The following is a 23,622-nucleotide window of genomic DNA, read 5'->3' on the forward strand; positions in this document are numbered from 1 at the left end:
TTTAACATTATTTGAGATCTATTAAATTATTTCATGACCCACTAATAAATTGCAACCTACCAGGGACAAACAGGGCCTTCATGTATATTAACATTGATCAATAATAATGAGTACTACTTGTATGCTCAGCAAAGCATATTTGGAGATACCAAAGTTATTTTGAGATCGCAAAAGTATTCAGTATTTGGAGATACCAAAGAGTTATGAAGCAACAAAAAGGCATTGTGTTAAAGGAACTTTAATTTAGTATCAGAAATATGTTGACTTGAGTCCCAATTGCCACTCACTAGCTGTCTGACTTTGGGCATTCTTCTCAAGGCAGGGGAGTGGATAAAAATAACGGCTTCCTTACTTTTCTTAAGTGGTAAATATGAGAGTTAAATAAGACAAAGGAAATGAAAGAACTTGGTGAAGCACTTTCTGAGAACTGTTATGGATATTGTTTTACAGGGGATTAACCCTAGCAGATTAAAGAATTTTTGCAAAAATTAAATTATAATGCAGAGCCACCTACACATGCTCAGCAATAAAGCAAGTGGGTGAGAGTCCTGAGGCCTGGGGTTCTTGGGGAAGGCCTCCTACAAAAGAAACAGAAGCATCAGCTGGAGGTCTCTTTCATTCAAGTTCTGACAATGCTGAGGGTGTTGCCAATCCTAATATATTTCCGATTTCCTAATGTCTTTAGCATTGACTAACATTTCAGATGCAACCAGTGCCTCAGCAACAACCTCCAAGGAAGAGACAGCGGACAAACGATGGATCCTGTATAGTTTTCTTCCTTTGGGGGGATTGCCTCTGCTCATTACCTGTTTCTACCTATTCTTCTGCCTGAGAAGGCACCAAGGTGGGTTCCGTCTCCCTCTGCTGCTCTGTGCCATATGTTTGGAATTCAATTACTAGGGACGAGAGATTTTTAGTTGGTTCCTATTGTTTTCTTTCCCAATACTGTGTCATAAACCATGGATAATGATTTCCTGGGGGACAACTCATCCTTCTACCACAAAGCCAAATGGATTAATTCAGCTCCCCTTTAGTCATGGTAAATCATGCTTACCACAGTGAGGTGCTCCAGGCAAGGTTTGTGGTAAGAAGGGCACATTGCTGGGACTTACTCATTCTACCTGTGTCAATCTTAGGTTTGCATGAGGAGGAGCTCTTCTAAACTTCAAGAGTGTTGAAATAATCTCAGATCAACAGGTCTGATTTGAGTTAGTCTGTCTGGTCCTCTTTTTCACAGCCACACCACATCATGCAGTCATACACGCCCTTGTCTAAATGAAGACCCGGTGTCCACAGAGGAAATTCATATGCCTGTGCTTTCTGTTGCCATCACAAACACATGCTTTAACTGAGCCCTCACCCAACAATAAAGCATTTGAAAATGTGGGTTTGGCTATGATGAAAGAGATGTGATATTTTGAAAACAATTCCTTTCTGCCTTTGTAAGAATTCCCTCAATGTCATGAGTGAACACTTAAACACAGTAATGGAGAGATATTTGGAGAATTCTTTCTTGTTTTTTTTTTTTATAAATACCATGTATTGAGTGTTTTCTTTTATTTTTTTAGATTGGCACCTGAGCTAACGACTGTGGCCAATCTTTTTTTCTGCTTTATCTCCCCAAATCCCCCCTGGTACGTAGTTGTATATCTTAGTTGCAGGTCCTTCTAGTTGTGGCATATGGGACGCCACCTCACCGTGGCCTGATGAGTGGTGCCATGTCTGCGCCCAGGATCCGAAGCAGCAAAACCCTGGGCCACCGCAGCTGAGCGTGCGAACTTAACCATGCGGCCACGGGGCCGGCCCCTGGAGACTCCTGACCTAGCTCTGTTCTAAACCACCTCAGCTCTCCCTCTTCCTCTTCTTCTACGCCAACTCCTCCCATCCCTTTTCCCATAACAGCAGCCACAGTCTAGCTATAGAAACTAAGCTAGACAGAGCAACCCTTATTTTTGCCACAAGAGAAAGCTTTGTCTGGGCAAAAGTGCTTCTGGTGTTTTGTGGTGAGCACTCTTGGAGCCCAGAACCTTCTCAGAATGCTGAGGGAATCCTCTGTAACCCCAACTCCACATCTGCAACTCTGAGGCCCTTCCCATGGTCGCTCTCCAGGTTTCACCACTTTTCCTAAGGCTGCTGTAACTTCTCTCAGAATTTCAGGAAAAGAGGCAGGAGTAAATCCTTTGATTTACCACATCCAAAGTCAAGTAGGCAACAGGAGATCCTGGCTAGGTAGGTGACAGGACAGCAGTTTGTCTGGCACTGAGTACAGAATGTCCCCAGAACAAGGATTTCCAGCCTTTTTAAAGTGATGTGCTAGACTCTGCTCCTTCCTCTTGGATGTGCCACAGGGCTCTCTGCAGTGAGAAGTGAGGATCCAGTGAACAAAACGGGCAGCATAGTTCTCACAACTGGGGTGTGTGTGCCATGCTAGTCACAGCAAATAGACAAGTCGAAACTAGTAACAACGCTGGTAGGCAAGTGGGTAAGCACGGTGGGAAGGCCTCCCACCCCTGCTCTGGGGGCTGAATTTCAACCTAGCAATCTATTTCGTAACCCATATTCTTACCACAACCCTAACTTGCAGGACACTGGGGAAGAACTTTGTGGTGTTCTTCATTCCTTTTGGTTTCTTATTTTTCTTTTTGAATTCCAGGGAAACAAAAGAAGCCTTCTGATACAACAGGAAGGGAAATTAACCTGGTATGTTTGGTGTATCTGTTAAAACAAATGCAATCTGTGTTATACCACGTCAATATTTCTGTTTCTTAATGTAATGAGTCTGTGTAACACTTATCGTATGCCAGGCACTGTTCTAAGTACTGTATTTATCGACTTACTTTAAAAATGTATTTTTTTTACATTCACCTCCATCTGCAAAGATTCTTCAGGATTAACAAGTCTCATAATAAGGTCCTTTGGAAGGGCGTGGGTGGCAGTAGAGACCCTAAGCAGAAAAGTCAGAGACTGAATTGTATTACCTTGGCTCTACTCTTGGCCAGTTATGTGACCAGGCTATTCATTTATCCTCACAAAAATATCTTAAAGTCTTTCGGGAAGAGAGTTGAGAGTTAACGAGAGAATAAACTATAAACAACCTCATAAAACAAGGTGTGGTTTCTTGACAGATCACACCAGCAGATAAAGAGGCATGATCACAGGTCCAGTTACTATGCAAAGGTCCCTCGGGATGTGTGTAGGCTCCTTGAGGAAGAGACTTCCCAGACAAAGGGCCTCTTGGAGACCGTGCCAAGTTTTCCGAAAAGTTCTTAAAATATAAACTTAGACCTTTCTTTTGGGTTCAATATTGTGTAAATATAGAAACCCAAAGAAGAATGCAAGATGAGGCAACATATTTCTGAAAAAAGTTTTATGAAGCTTTTTTGTTAAAAACAAATAGTCGTAAGTGAGGTATTGCAAAGGAATTTGGGGGGGTTGTTTCAATACAGAAGACTAGAGATAAAGATGCAGTAAACTTCTTGAAATTTCCAGAAATACCAGAGGCAGATACAGCCAATAATTCTACATATAATATTAAATGGCATTCAGCATTCCCCACCAGATTGCCTAATTTTAAATCAAACCAAATACATTCAACTTGATAAACTTGAATTAAGGTTTTAGTAAGAATCAGTAGGCATCGTTGCGTTAGATGCTAAGGTTTCGTTTCCTGAAGTAGGGACATTTTCTTAAATATTATTTCCTTTCTTTCTATAGTGAACAACAACAAACTACGTTTTGTTACAATCAAATCTGAGAGCTATGAAACCATTTAAAAAATAATTTACTGTCCAAGCAAAGCCCCGATTGGTTAAAATGTAGTTATATTTCTTCCTGCGTAAGCAGGACAAATTATTTATGATTTGAAGTTGAATTCAGGAGGGGTGTTTCTGTTGTTGTAATTATTTGAGAATTTAGTTTTAAGGTGTTCCTGTCTTTCACAGGAATTCACAGTTTTGCCCTCATATGAATTGTGAAACATTTCAGAAAATAATCAAAGAGATGCCATATTAGATCTTTGAGACTAAAGATTTCTTAAGAAGGAAGTTGTATGGGAACCAGTGGAATAGGAATCCACAGTAGAGAAAGCAACTGGTAAAAGGTTGGCAGGTACATATAAAAGCCAGAGTTCCCAACTTATTCCAGAATGGTCCTTCAAGGGTATAAAAGTGCTCATATACTGAAAAACACTGAATTGTATATATTTTTTAAAAAGTGCTTTGTAAACCATAAAGTGCCATACAAATATAGAATAGCATAGTGCCTCAGTGTCTGTCATCTGTACCCAGCACAGCATGGTGCACCAGCCACGTGGCACTCACCCACTTTGATGAGGTGCCACAGGAGAGGTCCAGCCTCAGAGTGCTGTGTGTGAAAGAGCCTTTCACCCTACTCATTCTAAGAATGTTTTCCATGGAAATGAGCCATGGGTGGGGTTGGGAGCCAGATAACTGAGTTGACAGACTTATACAGACTGAAAAGGAGGACAGGGACCTTGTTGATATATTGAAGATTTATGGCTGTGTATTAGATCACACGACAGTCTTCTCCTGCGCTCCTTCAAAGAGACCTTAACCAGGCTCCTCTGAGTGGAGACTGGAGCACTTTCCTTCCTTCTGAACCAAGAGACTGGGACGGTTAGAGCAATCCCTGCCTCTTTCAATTATCCAGCCTTGGTGTTACTTCCTGAGCAGTCACCCCTTGGAGGGAGGCAGTGTACTCAGGAGTCAAACTCCTAGCTTCTCAGGATAGAGCCAGACATGCTCGTGCGGTAGAACTCTGCCAAGGAGGTGGGGTAGACATACTACTGTGTACATCACAGTGTGGACGACAAAGGACCAGATAAGGCACATAGACTATCAGACTGTGGACCCGATACCTCAAAGGAGCTGGATCAAACTTCAAGGACGTAAATTGACTGGCAAAATTGGGACTAAAAAATTTGAAATAACAACCCTTAGCATTAACATGATATCTTCATTTTTATCAGGTGGGCCCCTTGTTTAGCTTGGAATGACTAACAAATAACTGAAGAGAGTGCAAACCATCAGGACCCATTTTATTTTTAATTCCCATAGTTTCACACTTTTCTCAGAAGCTTTAAGGTATTTGACCGTCTTTGGAAGCGTAAAAATTTTCTTGTGATAGAAATACCAGTTGGAATATTTTAGAACTTTTTCTAAGCTTTGGCTCCCCCCTCCTCAAAATTGACAGCAGTTTTCCAGTTCCGGGTTTCAAATCATAATAATACGTCTTGGATAACCCATAAAGTTTATTCTTTCTGCCCTCTTAGAGGATATCTGTTCTGCTTTATCTTTAATCATTTTATTCTAAACTATGTTAATACTATCCATTATATTGTAAGCTGCCTGAAGTCCTTGTGGAATATTTTACGCTTCTTTCATTAATTTTGGCTATGTTTTTCATCCTGAGGAAGAATCGAAAATCGTTCTGCAACCTCAAAAGTGACTAATAATACAGCACAAAATAACTATTTGAGAGGAACATAGTGGTTTTTGTCCTTTCATCCTTTAACCAGCAAGAATCTGCTAAAAAAGTAGATGTCAGCAGCATATTGAGGAAGAGTAGATTATTTCTCTCACTGTATAATGACTCAGTTTAGCCTACATTCATAGCTCACTAACGGATATGCATTATCACATCCTTAAGTGGGACTTAAAACACTCTTTTCTTCTCTTATAGGCTGATGTTCCTCAGCCCTTTAGGAGTGAGCACACTGAAGTGGGCACCAGGCAAAATTCCCAAACACTGCCATCAGAAACTGGAATTTATGATAATGACCCCCTGTTCGGGGTCCAGGAAGAGTCTGGGGTTTATTCTAACCCATGTCTGGAGGACAATAAACAAGGCATTGTTTATGCTTCCCTGAACCATTCCCTCGTTGGAATAAACCCAAGACAGGCAAGAAATGTGAAAGAAGCACCTACGGAATATGCCGCTATATGCGTGAGGAGTTAAATCTGGTCCCGGTCTCCAGCCATGACTACAGAATGATCAGCATGTCAGCACCATTGTCTGAGCCCACAGAATGTCAAAGAACATTCCTTGACCTGAGAAGTTTCACTTTAAGGATGTTCATGTTGGTGCTTGGGTCTTAAGGGTCCACAGGACAAATAACTAAAATTTCTCCCAGGTGCTTCTTTGGGAGCCTTTTATACTATAGCCTTGAACAACAAAATCTTCTCTCCGAAACTATGTGATATCCTGAGTAGCAGAGTAGTAGAACATTTCAATTTAGCTACATTTTACCCAATATACAAACTCAATATTTTCTTTGGACCTATCAGAGACATGAAAGGAAGAGAGGTTTGTGTTATCTGGATCAGTTCGCTACACTCTCTTGAAAAATAATGTCCCAATTAACTAACTAGTCATAAATACAGAAATGTTTATTTCCAGTCAATCTTCCATAATAAGAAATTATGCTCTGTCAATCTAATACTGGGGTTTCTTAAATGTAAAGGAGAAATAACTTTAGATTTGGTGTTATTACAAAAGAATGGAAAGAATAAATGGTGCAATAAAGATGTGGAGTACAGCAACTGGAAGCGAGGTAGATGTTCCCCATATCTGACAAACAAGTGCTTATTATATCTACCCTGTTAGATTGCTAAGCAAACATAGGTAGTCATGGAGCAACTAATGTATGGTGCATTTATAAACAAAATGGTGACTCAATGTTTGGGTCACATAGACTAATATATATGAATGTGACATAATGCTGCTGAATTAACATACTTACAGGTATCTGAACAGGTACAAAAATCAGTGAGATTATTGTCAGGCAAGGGCAGATCGATGGCTTAAACTGCTTCATGGTTGACCTCATAACAAATTAAAAGCACAATTAATAGAATGGAGAAAAGTCCAAAATATTTAATTGGCCTGTATAGGTCAACATGCTTTCATTCACCACATCTGTGTCTTGCTGTTCTTCTTACTAAGGAAGAGAAAATCAGATAGTGAAATATTACAGTTTGATAACCATTCCTTTAAAAATACTGAGGTTGCAGCTACTGAAGAGTATAGCAAGAAGAGATGCTTCCAGATTTTCTAAATTTCCAGAGTTCTTGAGTCTAATTATTTCAAAAACAGCCTACAACTTTTTTCAACAGCTTGAGGCTATTCAGGTTCTCAGGTGCTGCTACTAGTAATACAATAGACCTCATACAAAGTGGATAGCAAAGGTTAGGACCCATTTGAACCAATGTGTGAGCTGCTGCACAAACGAATGCGGGGGTGCGTGTGTGTGTGTGTGTGTGTGTGTGTGTGTGTGTGTGTGTAGTTAGTGCGTAGAAGGAAGGGTAGGTGACTTACAGAAATTGTAAAAGAGAAACTGACAAGCTGAAGTTCTATTTCAGTTCTCTAAAGAAGCTCAAAATATAGAGTAAGCGGGTCATTACAAAAAAATATATGAAAGTAATGTATGAAATTATGGGGACAGGAGTAAAATTTTTTGTCCCAAAAGATGAACTTGAGATTTTTGTGGCCAAGCTTTTCTTATGTAACTTTGGCATTAAGATTTTGCCCCTTAGATTGGGGTTACGGGTGTTGTTTTAGAGTCATTATTTTCTAGCCAGTATGATATCGTTAAACCTAGAATTTTGAGTAACCCTAATTCTAGGTAGACTCTTTTAGCCAATCTGCATTTTTGGGCAACTTAGGTACAAAAGGCGTATTAGAATAGCTTCTTGCGGTATTCTTAAAAATAGAAACAGGAAGTATGGGGAGGATGCATTTTGCTGTCCTTATCAGATAAACTCACAAAGCTGAACAGTTCCTTCATAATCTTCTTGAATTTAAAAAACAAGATATTTCTGTCTATTGTTTATAATATTCTTAGCATGCCTTACAGTAAAGACAATGTTGATAATGATTTCATCTCTGTAAATGATTTATATGTGTATTTGTACCATCCTGCCAAAATCATAAATCATTTATGCTTTTATTTCTTCTTAATAAAAGGTGTCAGAGTTATATATGTATTTCCCAAATAAATCTATTTCAGTCTTATTTACATGGCTTATTTCATTAATGAAATGTGAGAAAAAGAATATGTACATAACTTAATGATTTTCCATGAATTTTAAGATTGTTGGTTGTTCCCAATAAGAAAGTAAAGTTATTAAAACTTATTTGGAATCAATTCGGTATTGGCTTTTGTATCAAAAAATGCATGGATGTGAAATAGAAGTGTGATTCTCAAACCTGATGGCACATGAAAACAGCCTGAAAAACTTGCTAGATTATCAACCTGTTGATTATCAACTCCCAGCACTAGAAGTTCTAATTCCGGAGATATGGCTCCATAATTTTCACCGTTAAAAGACACTCCCCGTAATTTTAATATAGGTTTCTCAATGTAGAGGCCAGTTTGGCATATGTGGTTTATTTGATCAGTTTTGTCCACCAATCAAAACTTTCCAGGCCCCAGAATTTATTCTCTAAACTGATCCCATCTGTATCTATCTATCTCCATATATCCTTTTTTAAAGAGCAGTTTTAGGTTCAGCAAGGTTGAGTGGAATGTAAAGAGTTCCCATTTACCCCCTGCCTCCTAATCTGCGTGGCCTCCACTATCATCAACATCCTTCACCAGGGTGGTACATTTGCTGCAATCAATGAACCAACACTGATGCACCATTTTATCAACCAAAGTCCATAGTTTACATTAGGGTTTACTCTTGGTGGTGTAATTCTATGGGTTTTGATAAGTGTATAATGACATATATGCTTTATTCTAGTAACCTACAGAATAGTTGCACTGCCCTAAAAATCTCCTGTGCTTTATCTACTCATCCTTTCCTCCCTCCAAACTCCTGACAACCACTGATCACTTTACTGTCTCCATAGTTTTGCAGAATGTCATATAGTTGGAACCATACAGTATGTAGCCTTTTCCGATTGGCTTTCACTTAATAATATGCATTTAAGTTTCTTCCCTGTCTTTTCTTGGCTTGATAGCCCATTTCTTTTCGGTACTGAATAACATTTCATTGTCTGGATATATCACAGTTTATCCAACCACTTACTGAAGAACGTCTTGGTTGTTTCCAAATGTTGGCAATTATGAATAAAACTGCTGTAATCATCCAGGTGCAGGTTTTTGTGTAGACATCAGTTTTCAACACTTTTGAGCAAATATCGAGGAACATGGTTGCTGGATCATATGGTAAGAGTATGTTTAGTTTTGTAAGAAACTACCAAACTGCCTTCCAAAGTGGCTGGACCATTTTGTATTCCCACTAGCAGTGAATGAGAGTTCCTGTTGCTCCACATCCTCATCAGCACTTGGTGTTGTCAGCGCTCTGTATTTCGTCCATTCTAATAGGTGTGTAGTAGTATCCCATCGTCCTAATTTGAAACTTCCTGATGACATATGATGTTGATCATCCTTTCATATACTTGCCATCTGTGTATCTTCTTGGTGAGATGTCTGTTCAGATCTTTTGCCCATTTTTTAATCAGGTTATTTGTTTTCTTATTGCTGAGTTTTATGAGTTCTCTGTATAGTTTGGATAACAATCCTTTATCAAATGTGTCTTTTGAAAATGTTTTCTCCCAGTCTATGTCTTGTCTTCTCATTCTGTTAATGGTCATATCATTATGCTAATGGTCATATCAGCACTTATTTGTCATTATGTTTGTCACCACATTAGATTGTGGACTTCTTATGGGTGAGGATTATGTCACATTCCTCTTTAGTTTCTTAACCCAGTACTTGGCACATGGTAGAAGTAAATAATGTTTAAGGAATGAGTGATTGTGTTTGTGAAGTCAGTTTTCTAGTCCATTGCTACTCAAAGGATGGCCCTCATATCAGTAGCATGGGCATCCTGGGAGTTATTAGAAATGCGGAATCTCTGGCTTTACCTACTGAACAAGAATCTGCATTTTCACAAGATCCCTCAAGTGATTTTTGAAGCTTGTGATCCATTTAGCCTTTATGAACTCTATCTCCCCCTGCTATCCTCCCCTTCCCCGACCCCTGCCTCCAGAGTCAGGTGTGGCAGGAAGCCAAGTCACATTCATAAAACAGACTCATTTGGAAAGTCCTATTTTAGGTAGAAACAGGAAGGGCCTCACCACCCAGCCCAGAAAGTAAAAATGGCAAGTGAGAAAGAAAACATTAATACTTTATAGAATGTTTGTGCTGAACTTGAGAACACAGGAACTGAAAATCCTGTGCTAGAAATCAAGTTACAGGTTCAAAAGGAAGTTCTGGGTATTAATCTTTAAAATCAGGCCCTATTCTGAAGTGAGTCAGGGTAAACATTCCATGAGAATTGCTTTATCTGCAAACGACATATGATCACATACTAGGTACCTACTGGTTTGCTAGCTTCTGAGGTGTCGTGTGTGAGAAAGATTCCCTTCCTGCCTCTCAGTGCTTGCAGTACAGACAAAGAGGTAGAAACCAAACAAAAAATTGTGAGCTGATAGTGGAATTCTGTCATGGAGGTAGGTGCAAAGTGCCATGAAACACCTAACTGTAAGTTCCTTGTGTATAAGGACCACGTCTTATTCACTTTAGTAGAATCCGTGGTCCTGAGATGCTATTTGGGGTTTTTGAGGGAAACTAATTAATCACATTCCTCTGTGTCTGTAAATTCTTAATCAGTTGAGAAATTAAAGGAGTCAAATTGGGGGAAATACTAATATTGATAGGAAAGGTGAATTGGCAAGCATGGCTTGGGTCCAAAGACAAAGTAAGTTTCCTACCAATTCCTCCACCTAAATCCTGCTTGACTTTGGGACCTGTTTTTGGGAAGAGTTGAGTCTAAAGAGACATACCCAACAAGCCATGTGGGAGATGTCAGTGTGCTCCAAACCTCCTTAATTGCAAATGAATGAGAGCCGGAGAAGTGATGACAGTGTCCTTTGCCTTTGATGCAATGGTTCCTTCCTGAAGTTAATGTGGTAAAAGGGTGAGAGGTTCTGTTGTGCGACCTTGGGGTCTTCCTGGGTGTAATCTGAAACCAGCCCTGTACTCTCTACTCCCAGGACAGGGCGAGACCGAGACCGGAGAAAGAGGCAGGCCATGCCAGATTGGCAGGTGGCAGGTTTATAAGTAAGGGAACTTACTGATGAGGCTTGTTTGGGTACTACAAGGTGAGTAGATTTCCACACACACCCACCAGAATCTTAAAGTTTATATAGAGGACTTACCTGGGTTCAGTCTCATATATAGTCCAGACAGGCTCATCACCACATTACTATCTCAAGCCTGTATCGTTGGGGCAGCTTCTGGAAGCAGGGAAGGCAAGCAAGCCACACGTTCCAAGGACAGGGGAAGGGGTGAGGAGAATCCAGTTGCCCAGATCCAGTTCATGGGTCAACTAGCAGTCACGTCTTTTTGGTGACCTCTTCTAACACTTCATCCCTCATGACTGGCTCTTACAATGTTTTACGTCCCTTCTCCTTTAACCATATACACCCCCCACCTCTGTAATGTGCCCTGAGCAGTAATCAAGGGGTAGTGCTAGCATGGCGGTGGCTCATTTGGCAGATAGCTGGCTGCACTGGGGGCTGATGTCACAGCAACAGCAGAGGCACATGTAAGAGAAAACAGATGAAGTCAATGATTACCAAAATCAGTGACAACTTTTTCCACCAAGAACCCTATGATGGAAACCACTGATTGATTAAGTCCCTTAGTCTGGGGGTTAAATCACTCGGGGCGTTCACCTGTGTTTTCATGTGATATAATAAAGATGATACATTAGCAGACTCATCAAGTATGAGCACAGAACATTCTGTTTGCATAATGGCACAGGTGGCTTCTTGTGAGGCAGTGATAATGTCCAAGGCCTTCCTGTTTTGGAGGACAGCTTTTCTCATTAGAGACATTTCTGGGTTCGGTAAGGACAGGCTTTGCTGGCTTCCTGGTCAAATTTAGTAAGGGCTTCTATGTGTGCTATAATGTCCTCCAGGCCAATGGAGGGAAAAAGACGGTGGCTAAATGATCGTACCAGTGGAAAACAGAACATGCCCACCTGGCCTTGAGGAGAGGGAGGTTGGCAGCTTTAAGAACTTGACGTGGCTGTGAATATCATATGTGTTGGCTGAGGGAGGCAGCACTGGCAGGCTTTAGGAGATGGACTGGGGGTGGGATATACCAGACCAGAACCCCCACATTCTCTCCTTTTTCAATGTGCATGTTCCATTCCAGGTATAGTGCGTTTCCACAGATCCGGCTTGAAGCAGGACAGTGGGATCCCAGTGGAGATTGAGTATTTCCTCTTCCCCCAGGAGTCTGAAGTAACTCACCCATCTTGGTAGGATGTCCCATTGCAAATCCCAGCAGGTAATTTCTTTCACAGATACAGTGAGGCTTGGTGTTTTCAGCAGCATGGCACGTTGATCCATGGTAAGAGTTGGAGCAATGGCTGTCTCCCAAGACTTCTATACCTTTGTGGTATTGGGTGCCTTGGCTGGGCTTCCCAGTCTGGCATATGGAGCAATGGACCCTACTGGCTGATCATTCAGATGCATTAAAGCTTGGGATAGTACTTTAGTCCACCCACCCAAGGTGATTTTACTCGTTAATAATTTAATTTGCTGCTTTAATATTCCATCTTTCTTTTCTACCAACCCTGCTTCTCGTGGGTTATAGGAGAGATGGAACCTCCATTCAGTACCATGTTCTTTTGTCCAGTCTTGCACATCATGACCTTTGAAATGTGATCCCCAATCACTGTATGTGACAAGAGTATCCATACATGGTACTCAGCTTCTCTAATCCCCTAATGGTGGCGGCTTTGTTTGCACAATGATAGGGGAAAGCTTGGGCTAAGCCAGACGTGGTGTCTACACAATCCAAGGCATATTTAGAACCCCATTTGGAGGGAAGGGGCCAGTATAATCAATTTGCCAATTTCTCACCGGTTGGGAACTCCAGTGGATGGGCCCAGACTTCTTTAGCAATTGCCTTGGGCATGGTTTAGAACACAGAAGACAGGCTGTTAGTGTACTAACCAAGTCACTGTATTTCAACAGTAATTGAGCATCCTTGGCAATACACCATCCCATCCACATGCTTCAGTGGCTGCTCTTCCTATGCACTCAATCTGCTGTATCTACTGAAGGGTCAGTTGTTAGGGCTTGTACCTGGGCTAGGGTATCAGCTTCCTGATTGCCAGAGGGTGTCAGTTCCTTATGAACCGGGACATGAAAGACAATGAGGACTTCCTCAGGCTCTTGCAAGCAGATCCAAATGTCTTCCCACATATCCTGACCCCACAGGGTTTATTCATGATCATCCATCCCTCAGCTTCTTATTCTCCATGCCATAGGGTTGATCCCATTAGAACAGCCCAATTGTCATTACAAACGGTTACCACCAGGGCTCATGAGTGATCACCAGCCAAACTACTCTGAGTTGGGTCCTGCTGTAGTTCGTTTCTGTTACCATTCAGATGGTGTCAGTGTTACGCTGAATAATGACTGCAGTCCATGTGGACATACTGTCTTGACTGGATCCATCTGTATACCAAGCATCAGTAGGAATTTCCCCAACTCTCCCTTTACAGGCTACAGGTGCCACCACAGGAGTTGGGGGTTGGGGGCATCTGGAAGATCTACATACTCTACAGGGCCAAGCAGCCCCCACATTTCTAGAGACAGTGGACTGGAGGACAGGGTACTCCTCTGCTGCAAATAGGCATGCCACTTAGTCAAAGTGGGAGTTTGAGCCACAGCAGAGGTGGGTTGATGGAACGTATTCTCAACCCACCCCTTGGTAGAAAGGTAAGTTCTTACCACGATATGCTGCTCCTGCCCGAGAGGTTCTACCAGGAGGAGCACTGTGGACACTGCCAGGAGCTTTGGCTCTAAGGGGATATATCAGTTTTCTGCCATCTTTTAGAACTGGGATCAAAATCCTAGGGGTACTCTCTCCTTCTGTTGTCTCTGCCACAGTACCCAACCCATACCTTCTGGAATCACAGACACATCTAACTCAAATGGTAGCCCTGCTTGGGAGATGCCCAGAGCTTTAATCTACTTCCCTAGTATGTTTATCTTCTCAAAGGCAGCTTGCTGCTCTGATCCCCAGTCCCACACGTGCCCTTTCTTTATCAGGTGGTATAAGGGATGGAGGCACTGTACCATGTGGGGAATAAAAGTCCTCAAAAACCCCCAAATCCCCACAAAGGCTTGCATCTCTTTCATGTTCTTAGGGGTTAGATAGCCTTGCACCTTGTCAATCACAGCTTTTGAGACAATGCCATCTTACCCAACCAGACGATTCCCGTGACTTTAAAGCAATGCCTGGGCCTTAAATTTTCTATGGGTTCACAGGTGAGCACTCAATAAATGGTAGACATCTGTTATTATAAACAGTATTTTATTATTGTCAGGAGGTCCTCAAGAATCATAAAAGGTAAAAGATTATGAAGTGATTATTAATGTTTGGTTATGAACCAAAGAAACCCCTAAAACATAAGACCCAATTTAATACAGCAGTCAATCCATGGGCCAGCTCTGTTATTGCTTGGAATACTTCCTTGGAAGAGATTTACTATAATATTGTCTAATTTGTATTTCTTAGAGATACACACTAAACATTAATATCACTCAAACAAACTTTGAGAACTTATGTGGTCCAGTCTCTACACAGAATTTTCATTTGACGAAATTACAAATTCCCAAAAATTTGAAAAACAATTCAATCTATGGTTGTTCAGTTTGGAGCTATCATTTTTAACCACTGTAAGCTAGCTTGAGAAAATTGGCGCTTTCTAACCTCTTTTTATTTGGTTATTGCCTCATAAGATTTGATGAAATTTTAGTCAATCCTGACCCTCCTTTTTTTAAACCCAAAATATTTATCAATTGTTAAACTTTATTAAGACTTGGAAAAGTTTATAAACTTCCATCCATCTGTACTTTTAGTGTTCCTTCTGGGGCACATGTGGAGGGAATAAATCAGCCTAAATCTGGTGATTAAATAGGTCAGAGGGCTGTAATTGAAAGATTGGATCTCAGAAACCTAATGCCTGAACTTAAAGAAGGATAATCCTCAAAGAATGATCTTGGCTTCCCTGATGGAAATGTCTGGGGGATGCTTTATACCAGCTGTTTGTATCTAGTCAGCGGGTAGGAAGATAAGCTAGACACTGCAGAGAAGTCAGGCAGGAGAGAGTACCAGGAGGGTCTCAAGGCTACTTCCGGCTCACAACTCCAACAACGGCAAAGACTCTTTCTCGGTCTGGTAGATTTCCCACCCAGAATGGGCAGAATCCTCCACAGCTGTATGCTACTAGCATAGGGCTATTTGGAGGCCTGAGATGTAGAAATTCTGTCAGGTAAAATATTATACTGCCTCATGCTTTATGTAACCATCTCTGAGTGATTTATAACCATATTGAAAGTACTCAGTGTTCTTTTAGCGGTTTGTTGTTTTCTCTTCTGCACTATCTCTATCTGTTCTTGGACATTGATGTAGATTTATTTCTCAGGTAGCTGGAATATTTCTTCCAATTTTTTTTTCCAGTAGAGTAAATGGGTGGTGTATTTTTTTAATCCATCTACATTGGAGAGTATACTTCTCTTGCCCTAATATATAGATAGTAACTTAGCTGGATACAGAATTCTTGGGTCAGTATTTTTTTCTTTCAAAATGATGTTGCTACTGTTTTATTTGCTTCTGAGATTGAGCATTATGGAAACAAAGTCTGTTGGAAATACAATTTTTTTTCCATTTTAGGTAACTTGTTTGTTTCCTCCTTTTCCTGACTAGATAATCTCAGAAATTATTTTTTTATCCTTGAAATTCTGTATTTCAAATAGCATATATCTTCTTTCTTGACTCTTCTCTACTTCTGAAATCTCAACTAAAAGTGTATTTTTTCTCCTGGATCTCTCCTCCATTTCTCTTACCTTTTGGCTAAGCATACTCAGTTCTTTTTCCAGTTTTTATTTTTTTTTTTTTGAGGTATGGATACTTAGTTCCACATATTTTATAATTCATTGGTTTAGCAATCTGCAGTATCCTGGTCACCACCTCTGCTGTTTCTTTCTTTCTTTTTTTGCTGAGGAAAATTCACTCTGAGCTAACATCTGTTGCCTGTCTTCCCCTTTTTTTCTTTTTGTATTAGCTGCCGCCACAGCATGGCCACTCACAGATGAGTGGTGTGGGTCCGTGCCTGGGATCTGAACCTGGGCCACCAAAGTGGAGTGTATCAAATTTAACCAATAGGCCACTGAGGCTGGCCCTGTTTTTTTTTTTTCAAGTATAAATCTTATAGAATTAAAACATTCATTGAGAAAAAAAGCACAAATAATAAGTGCATAGACTGTTGAATTAGAATTAAATACTTTTATGTAATCAGCACCCTTTCAGACCAAGAGACAGAATATGACTAGCAAAACAGAAACCCCTCTATTGCCTGCTCCAAACCATGCTTCTGCTCCCCAAGAAAACTATCTTGACTCCTAATACCATATATTAGCTTGAATGCTTTTGAAGTTGATATAAATAGAATTACACTATACATAATTTTTAGTTTAACGTCAAGAACTGTAAAAGGTCTGAGATTTTATCTTACTTGCAAGCTGAGAAGTTAACCTGCTGGGAGATGGATGCTGGGAGAAGATATGAGATTCCTGGACCAGAGACAAAAGATGTTCTCATTTATGCCACAGTGAACAGCATGAATATCAGCATATTTGTGTCAGTTCCCTTTCCCCCTCAAGTCCCACAGGGGTGATGCAGATGGGCCCAGATGGATGCCTGCACAAACGGTGGGTTCATTACAGGAGAGGAATTGGAAACTTAGGAAAACTGATCCTTTTTTAGTGGGGAGTAAGCGTGTCTGCTCTTTGCTCTGGAGGCAGACATCTTCTCCATCTTCCAAGGCTGTTTGCTATACAAACATCCTGGAAAAGATAGTCTGGAATAAAAGGGCTTGAGAAAGAATTAGAAAAGTCCTCTTCTTCTTTTTTTTTTTTTTTTTTTTTTATCAAACCTGGCTTATCTCCTATGAGAGAAAAAGCTCTAGAAAGCTTTTTGGCAGCTCTGTTGACTCAGAAAAAGCTCCATGAGCTAAGGAAAGAAAATGGCCACAACAAACAAAACTGGCTGAAGGAGAATTTAAATTCCAGCTTTTCCTCAGTGGTCCTTCTGGCTCTGCTATTCCACACACAGCCCTGAGCACAGGCCCTAGAGCATCAGAGGGTCCCCTGGATCATCAGGTCTCAGAGGAATAAGAGGGTTAAGGGGTGAGAACTCAGGGATCCTGAGTCCCATGCAGGTCTGATTCCACTTTCAAAGCAGCCAGGCCCCAGACACCCAAAACCACGGAGAATATTTGCCTGTGTTCTCTCTCTCTAAAAATTTGCTTCTTTTTAGTTTAACTGCAATTACTTACTTGATTCTACTGCTGCTCTTATTGAATTTTGGTAGAATTATATTTCCTAAAATAGCCTTTTTGAATATAGACAATTTAAATATAATTCTTTTGAATATGTTTTCTTTTCGTTGGAATTGCTGGAATTGGATAGTATACGTACTATATTTTGACTGAATTGATCTGTACACTGTTACTTAAACTGTAGTTAAGTTTGATGGCCAGGTCGAAGTATTTGAAACAATAAAGACCATCTAAGCTATAAGTTATTACAAGAAACCGTAAAAGTAGCTCAATACATACTTCAAAATAATTTTGTCCCAGATATTCCTTGCTGTTTAAGGTTTCTAAATTCTATGTAGTTAAAATTAATTTTTTCTTTAAAAAATATTGCATAGGGGCCGGCCGGGTGGTGTAGTGGTTAAGTTCATTCACTCCACTTTGGCGGCCCTGGGTTCACTGGTTCAGATCCAGGAGGCGGACCTGGTACCACTCATCAAGATTTGCTGTGGTGGCAGCCCACATAAAATAGAGGAAGATTGGCACAGATGTTAGCTGAGGGGCAATCTTCCTCACACAAAAAATTATATATTACATAGAATTTAAACCTAATTGTGTATATCATACATATACTATTACAAAATGCTCAGCATTATGCATATTATCTCCAAGGTAATTCTTTAATAACCAAGTATCAGGAAACCAGCAAGCCATTTGCATAAGACCTTTCTCCTCAGTCCTACAACGAAAAGTGGCATCTTGTTTTTCCTTTGGGAACTTATTTAAAATTTCCCATTTTTCCTCCTAACTATGACATAACAATGGATTAATGACAATCAGATCACGATCACATTAAATTGCAGTGGTTTAATTTGATATATTTGAAATTAGGGTGGGAAATCTCAGCCATGGCTGGCAAAGGCCTTAACACAGTTAGACATCTGTGTTAGCTAGACTTTAATTAAACAATTTTTATCAGCAACACTTGCTTTAAGATGTTATTTAATTACGCCTGATGGCACAACATTTTTATATATGTTTCATCCAATAATACACATGCACACATACCATTATCATGTGCATATGTAATACACATACACATGCAAATACACATGTAATAATCTTGGATATACGTTTTCACCGAATGTTAACACCTACCTGTACACATGTAACACACATATACATTCAAATACACATGTGATGCACACACAGACATAAATATACACATATAATAAGAAACAAGTAGACAATTACAAATTGAAATACCAACATATTTTAAATATAAATTAATATTTAAAATTTAATTACCTTATACTGTTTTTTTCATTCTGTCACATCTTTAATTTAAAATAGAATTCACGAATTTTTTAAAAAATGGTATAATAAGATACATTTTTCTGACACTTCAATATTAAAATTTACATCCCAAATATAACAACTACTTGCTAGCACTTACTACTCTTAAGGACTTCTATCAGCATTTAATATAATACTTTTCTCCTCTGGCAAGTATTCAAATTTCATAATTAAAATATTTTTTTCTCTTTCAAATGTTAGGATCTTTTTCCAAAACACTTTTTTTTTTGGTGAGGAAGGTTGGTCTTGAGATAACCATCTTTTGCCAGCTTCCTCTTTTTGTTTGAGGAGGAGTGTCGCTGAGCTCACATCTGTGCCAATCTTCCTCTATTTCGTACGGGGGACGCTGCCACAGCATGGCTTGAGGAGTGGCGTGCAAGTCCGCACCCAGGATGGGAAGCTGTGAACCCTGCACCGCTGAAGCAGAACATGTTAACTTAACCACTACACTGCCGGGCGGGCAACTCCCAAATGCTTTTACACCTGTGAAGACTACATGTTTTACTATGTCATTGCTGCCATACCACTTAAAGTCCTGAAAACTCTCATAAGAGGTATCTTCCATAATTAAAAAAAAATGAGTTAATATAGCTGAATCTGAAGCTAGGTGCTGAAAATGCTATTTTATATCTATAAACATAGAAGCCTTTTATTGATAATGTCATGACCTTTCAGTGTCCATCACCTTTGAAAACATCCGTGGGTTTACAGGAGATCAAATGGAGCTGGCCTCACGCCCTCTTTGAAGTGGTTCACCACACGTTACTCAACCACATCCCCATGGGGTGCCGCAGTGATGGAAATTAGGAAATAAATAAAAAGTTGACCAAGTTATACCAAATAAGGACTTCATAAATTTGAGGCCAGCCACCAGAATCACATGATAAATTTTAATTAATAGATCCAATCTACTGAGAATATCAACCAATATGTTTACAATATATGAATAGTGAAAAGACATTAATTATTGCCATTGCTCTCGCAGGGGTTTGTGTAATGTTGCTACAAATCTATAAATACTTAAAACACCATCCCACCATTTCCAACGGTATACATGGCTTAACATTTTTTGAGAGATGAGATTTCGTGGTTTATATATAATAGGAACAACATTTCTAACATATCCTTAAATAATTAAGGATAATTAAATTATAGTTAAATTCATAAACTATAATTAAAACTCATATGTATATATGAATTCATATATATATATATCCCATTTTGGCTTGGAAGCTATCATTTAATATTGAAGTTTTGAGGATTTCTTGTGCATCAATCTATTATTGAGATTATATCCTTCTAATTTAGTAGAGCTGTGATGCCGTCATGGTTAATTTTGTGTGGACTGGGCCATGGGGTGCCTAGGTACTTGGTCAAAGATTATTCTGGGTGTTTCTGTGAGGGTGTTTTTGGATGAGATTAACATTTAATTGGTAGACTGAGTAAAGTAGATTGCTCCCCCCCCATGCAGGTGGGCCTCGTCCAATCAGTTGAAGGCCTGAATAAAACAAAAATGCTGATCCTCCCTTGAATATGAGGGAATTATTCCTAATGGCCTTCAGACTGGGACACTGGCTTTTTTCCTACATTCAGACTCAAACTGAAATAATGGCACTTCCTGATTCTCAAGCCTGCCAGCCTTCATACTAAAACTACACCATTGCCTCTCCTGTTTCTCAGGGCTTCAGGTGCAGACTAGAACTGAACCATCAGCTCTCTTGGGTCTCTAGCTACTGACTCACTTTGCAGATCTTGGATTTGCCAGTCTCCATAATCATGTGAGCCAATTCCTTATAATAAATCTCCATCTACATAGGTTATATCCACCTATCTATTACATTATAGATCTTATATTATATACAATGTATATTATAGTATATTAGTATATATATAACATATAATATTTATTGGTTTATTTCTCTGGAGAACCCTGAATAATCACACAACCAACTTGTAGTTAATTATTTTCAGGATAATGCAGAAAAAGAACAAACTTAAAAATAGTATCACTGTTACTCATGAACTATTAACCTCAGTATTCATCGCTATTGTGTTCTATCACAATTAAATGCATATACAGAAAAACACTGTCTGAATGTAGATTTGATTAGGATCTACATAATATTTATTTCCAACAAAAGTTTTCCTAGTAGCTGTCACTTTCCTGGCCTTTAACCCACCCTCTTGCTTTTTTATTATCACTACCTTGAGTATCCCTAGGCATACTTCATTTTATTACACTTTGTTTTATTGTGCTTCACAGACACTGCCTTTTTTACAGGACCCTCCACCAGCAAAAAGGTTATAACTCATTGGAGGCTCAGATGATGGTTAGCATATTTTAGCAATAAAGTTTTTTCTAAATTAAGGTAGTACATTGTGTTTTTTTAGACATAATGCTATTTCACACTTAATGAACTACAGTATAGTGTAAACATAACTATAATATTCACTGGGAAACCAAAAAATTTGTGTGACTCACTTTATTGCAATATTTGCTTTATTATGATACTCTGAAACCAAAGCCACATATCTGCAAGGTGTGCCTGTATATAATTTACAAATTGTGTTTGCTCTGCCATCTGTTCTTGTAGTATTAACCAAGAGCTTGTTCTTCAAAAGAAGTAAATGAATGAAAGAAAGTAGCGTAACAACAAGCAAATGATACTGACTCATAATGCCTATTGCACCCCCCATATACCATTTAAATGAATTTCTCACTAGTTTTATAATAGCTATACTGTGACTTTTAAGCTACAAACTCCAAATATTATCTTCACTATTAAATTTACAATGCATGACATCATCTCTATATAACTTTGCTTGCCCTAAATAAACATTTAACATCATGAGCTTCATCATCACTCATTTTATTAGCATTTGTACCTTGAGATTCCTGTGTAGGTTTTGCATTACTAGTAATAGTGTCAAATATATACAGTCTTATGTGTCCAAAATTTTAATCTACTTCAACACTAATCATTTTTATGCCCACACATATTATTAACAATAAAATGATCTGTCAAAATACTTTTTAGATTAAACATTGCTTATATAGTCTCATAACTAACTTAACCTTTAATTATCTAAAAATTATTGAGATATCTACATTTCTCATTGATTTTCACAGTTTTATCTTCAGCACCCTTGTCAATATTAATAACCTAGCTATTAAAAATTTAAAAATAAAATATTTTATCTCAATACTATTTATATCACAAATATTTCTAATTATAACAAATATAATCATAAACTTATTTTATATTATGTTCTTCTAGCATTTAACTTCATTAGGATTAATTATAGTAGCATCCATAAAACCAGCTGAAATTGACCTCCATTCATAATTTCCCTTCTTTATAGATGATATAATTCCAGTTGTAGTATTATTCCCTCTTAAGTAAGAGCAGTTTTCCTACTAATTTGATTTTACCATATATTGGAAAACAATACTACTGTCCAAACCACGACAGCATGCCTACTCCTATAGCAACTCAATTTCCTACTATCTATAATTTATCACAAATTGGCATAAAAATTATGACTTTCTCAACTTCTAGATAATTAGAACTAATTATAGTAAAATAAGAATTAACCATTGACATTTAGCATTTGTACATATCTGCATTAATGCATTCTTCATGGCTAAGGTATCCACAAATTCAGGATTAACTATTCACAATCTAAATAATGAACAAGCTATCCCATAAATCAACAGCACTTTCAGAGGAGATATTTCCTATATCACCATTATTAATTGGAAATAGGAACACCATTCCTTGCACACTTTTATACCTAAAATCTAATCTGGAAACAACATATATTAACGGCTGTATCCAATCACTCTCTTTAATTGCCACTTTTGTTTACAGCACTCAAAACATGTTTTTTAATTTCTTAGATCGGCTACAATTTCTAATGTTAATTTTAATTTATGAGAATCACACTAGTTTATAAATTCAATGAAACATATTCTGGAAACATTTTTGTTAGTGGTATCATTCTAACATTGGTCAAGCCGTTCCCACAACTATGCAAGATTACGTAAACATAACTTTCCTCACTATGAACATTCTGAGTTTCACTCTAACCTTGGTTTCTCATCTAAGACCAAAAATTACTCATAACTCTTACGGATAATTCCATAGTTTCTCTCACAGACTTGGATATTTCCCAGTGATTATACATCAATTTTCGTACTTAGTACATCTCAAAAGAGGTCAAAACTTGATCACAGAAAATTTGTTTATTTCAATTCAGTTTACATAATCACAAATGACACCCAAAAATACTTAGCGAATTTTATTCCATTCTTTTCTCAATTCTCGTCTCTTAGATTTTCATTAATTATTTAATATCCACAGTAATGTCAAGAATATCAAACACACTGACAAACAACCTGACCTGAAAATACAATAATTAACCATCACAGCCACACAATAAACACAAACAGCATAATCATCAAACAAAGCCAATGTTTTCATCATTGAAAACTATCCAACTTTCTAAATTATCTAAATTATGTTAAAACACAGTTTTTAACTCTTCTAATGACTGAATTATTCAAATACAGAACCTCTAAAATTAAGCCTAAAAACACAATTCCCCAAATAGCTATGATTCAACCATAAAGCTTCCAGAAACTCTTCAGTAGCCATAAAAGGAGTATAAGTAAATGAAACAAACATCACACATGCACACACACACATAGCTAACACACACATAACGTGAAATGAATCCCACCAAATTCATTAGAATATCTCATCCAAGTCTATCACTCCTAATTAACATAGGATACCATAAATAGGCATTTGAAGGAAAAAAACCTCTAAAACCAAGAATAATATTTAATAAAAATATGAGAGAGTTCCTGGACTTTAGCCATAGCCAATAATAT

At 38.6% G+C, this 23,622-nt stretch overlaps 1 protein-coding gene across 1 annotated transcript in view; it reads left to right on the forward strand.

Moving 5' to 3' along the window:
* The window catches only part of BTLA (B and T lymphocyte associated), a 30,026-nt gene extending 21,995 nt beyond the window's left edge, over positions 1–8,031 (forward strand). The window contains exons 4-6 of the mRNA XM_008530222.2: positions 704–844; positions 2,654–2,700; positions 5,701–8,031. Of these exons, the coding sequence (XP_008528444.1) occupies positions 704–844; positions 2,654–2,700; positions 5,701–5,976 (464 nt within the window). The 3' untranslated portion in view covers positions 5,977–8,031. The remainder of the gene's footprint in view (positions 1–703; positions 845–2,653; positions 2,701–5,700) is intronic.
* The last annotated feature ends 15,591 nt before the right edge of the window (positions 8,032–23,622 follow it).

The sequence above is a fragment of the Equus przewalskii genome, chromosome 18 (assembly GCF_037783145.1).
Source record: "Equus przewalskii isolate Varuska chromosome 18, EquPr2, whole genome shotgun sequence".
In the NCBI taxonomy this organism is placed as follows: Eukaryota; Metazoa; Chordata; class Mammalia; order Perissodactyla; family Equidae; genus Equus; species Equus przewalskii.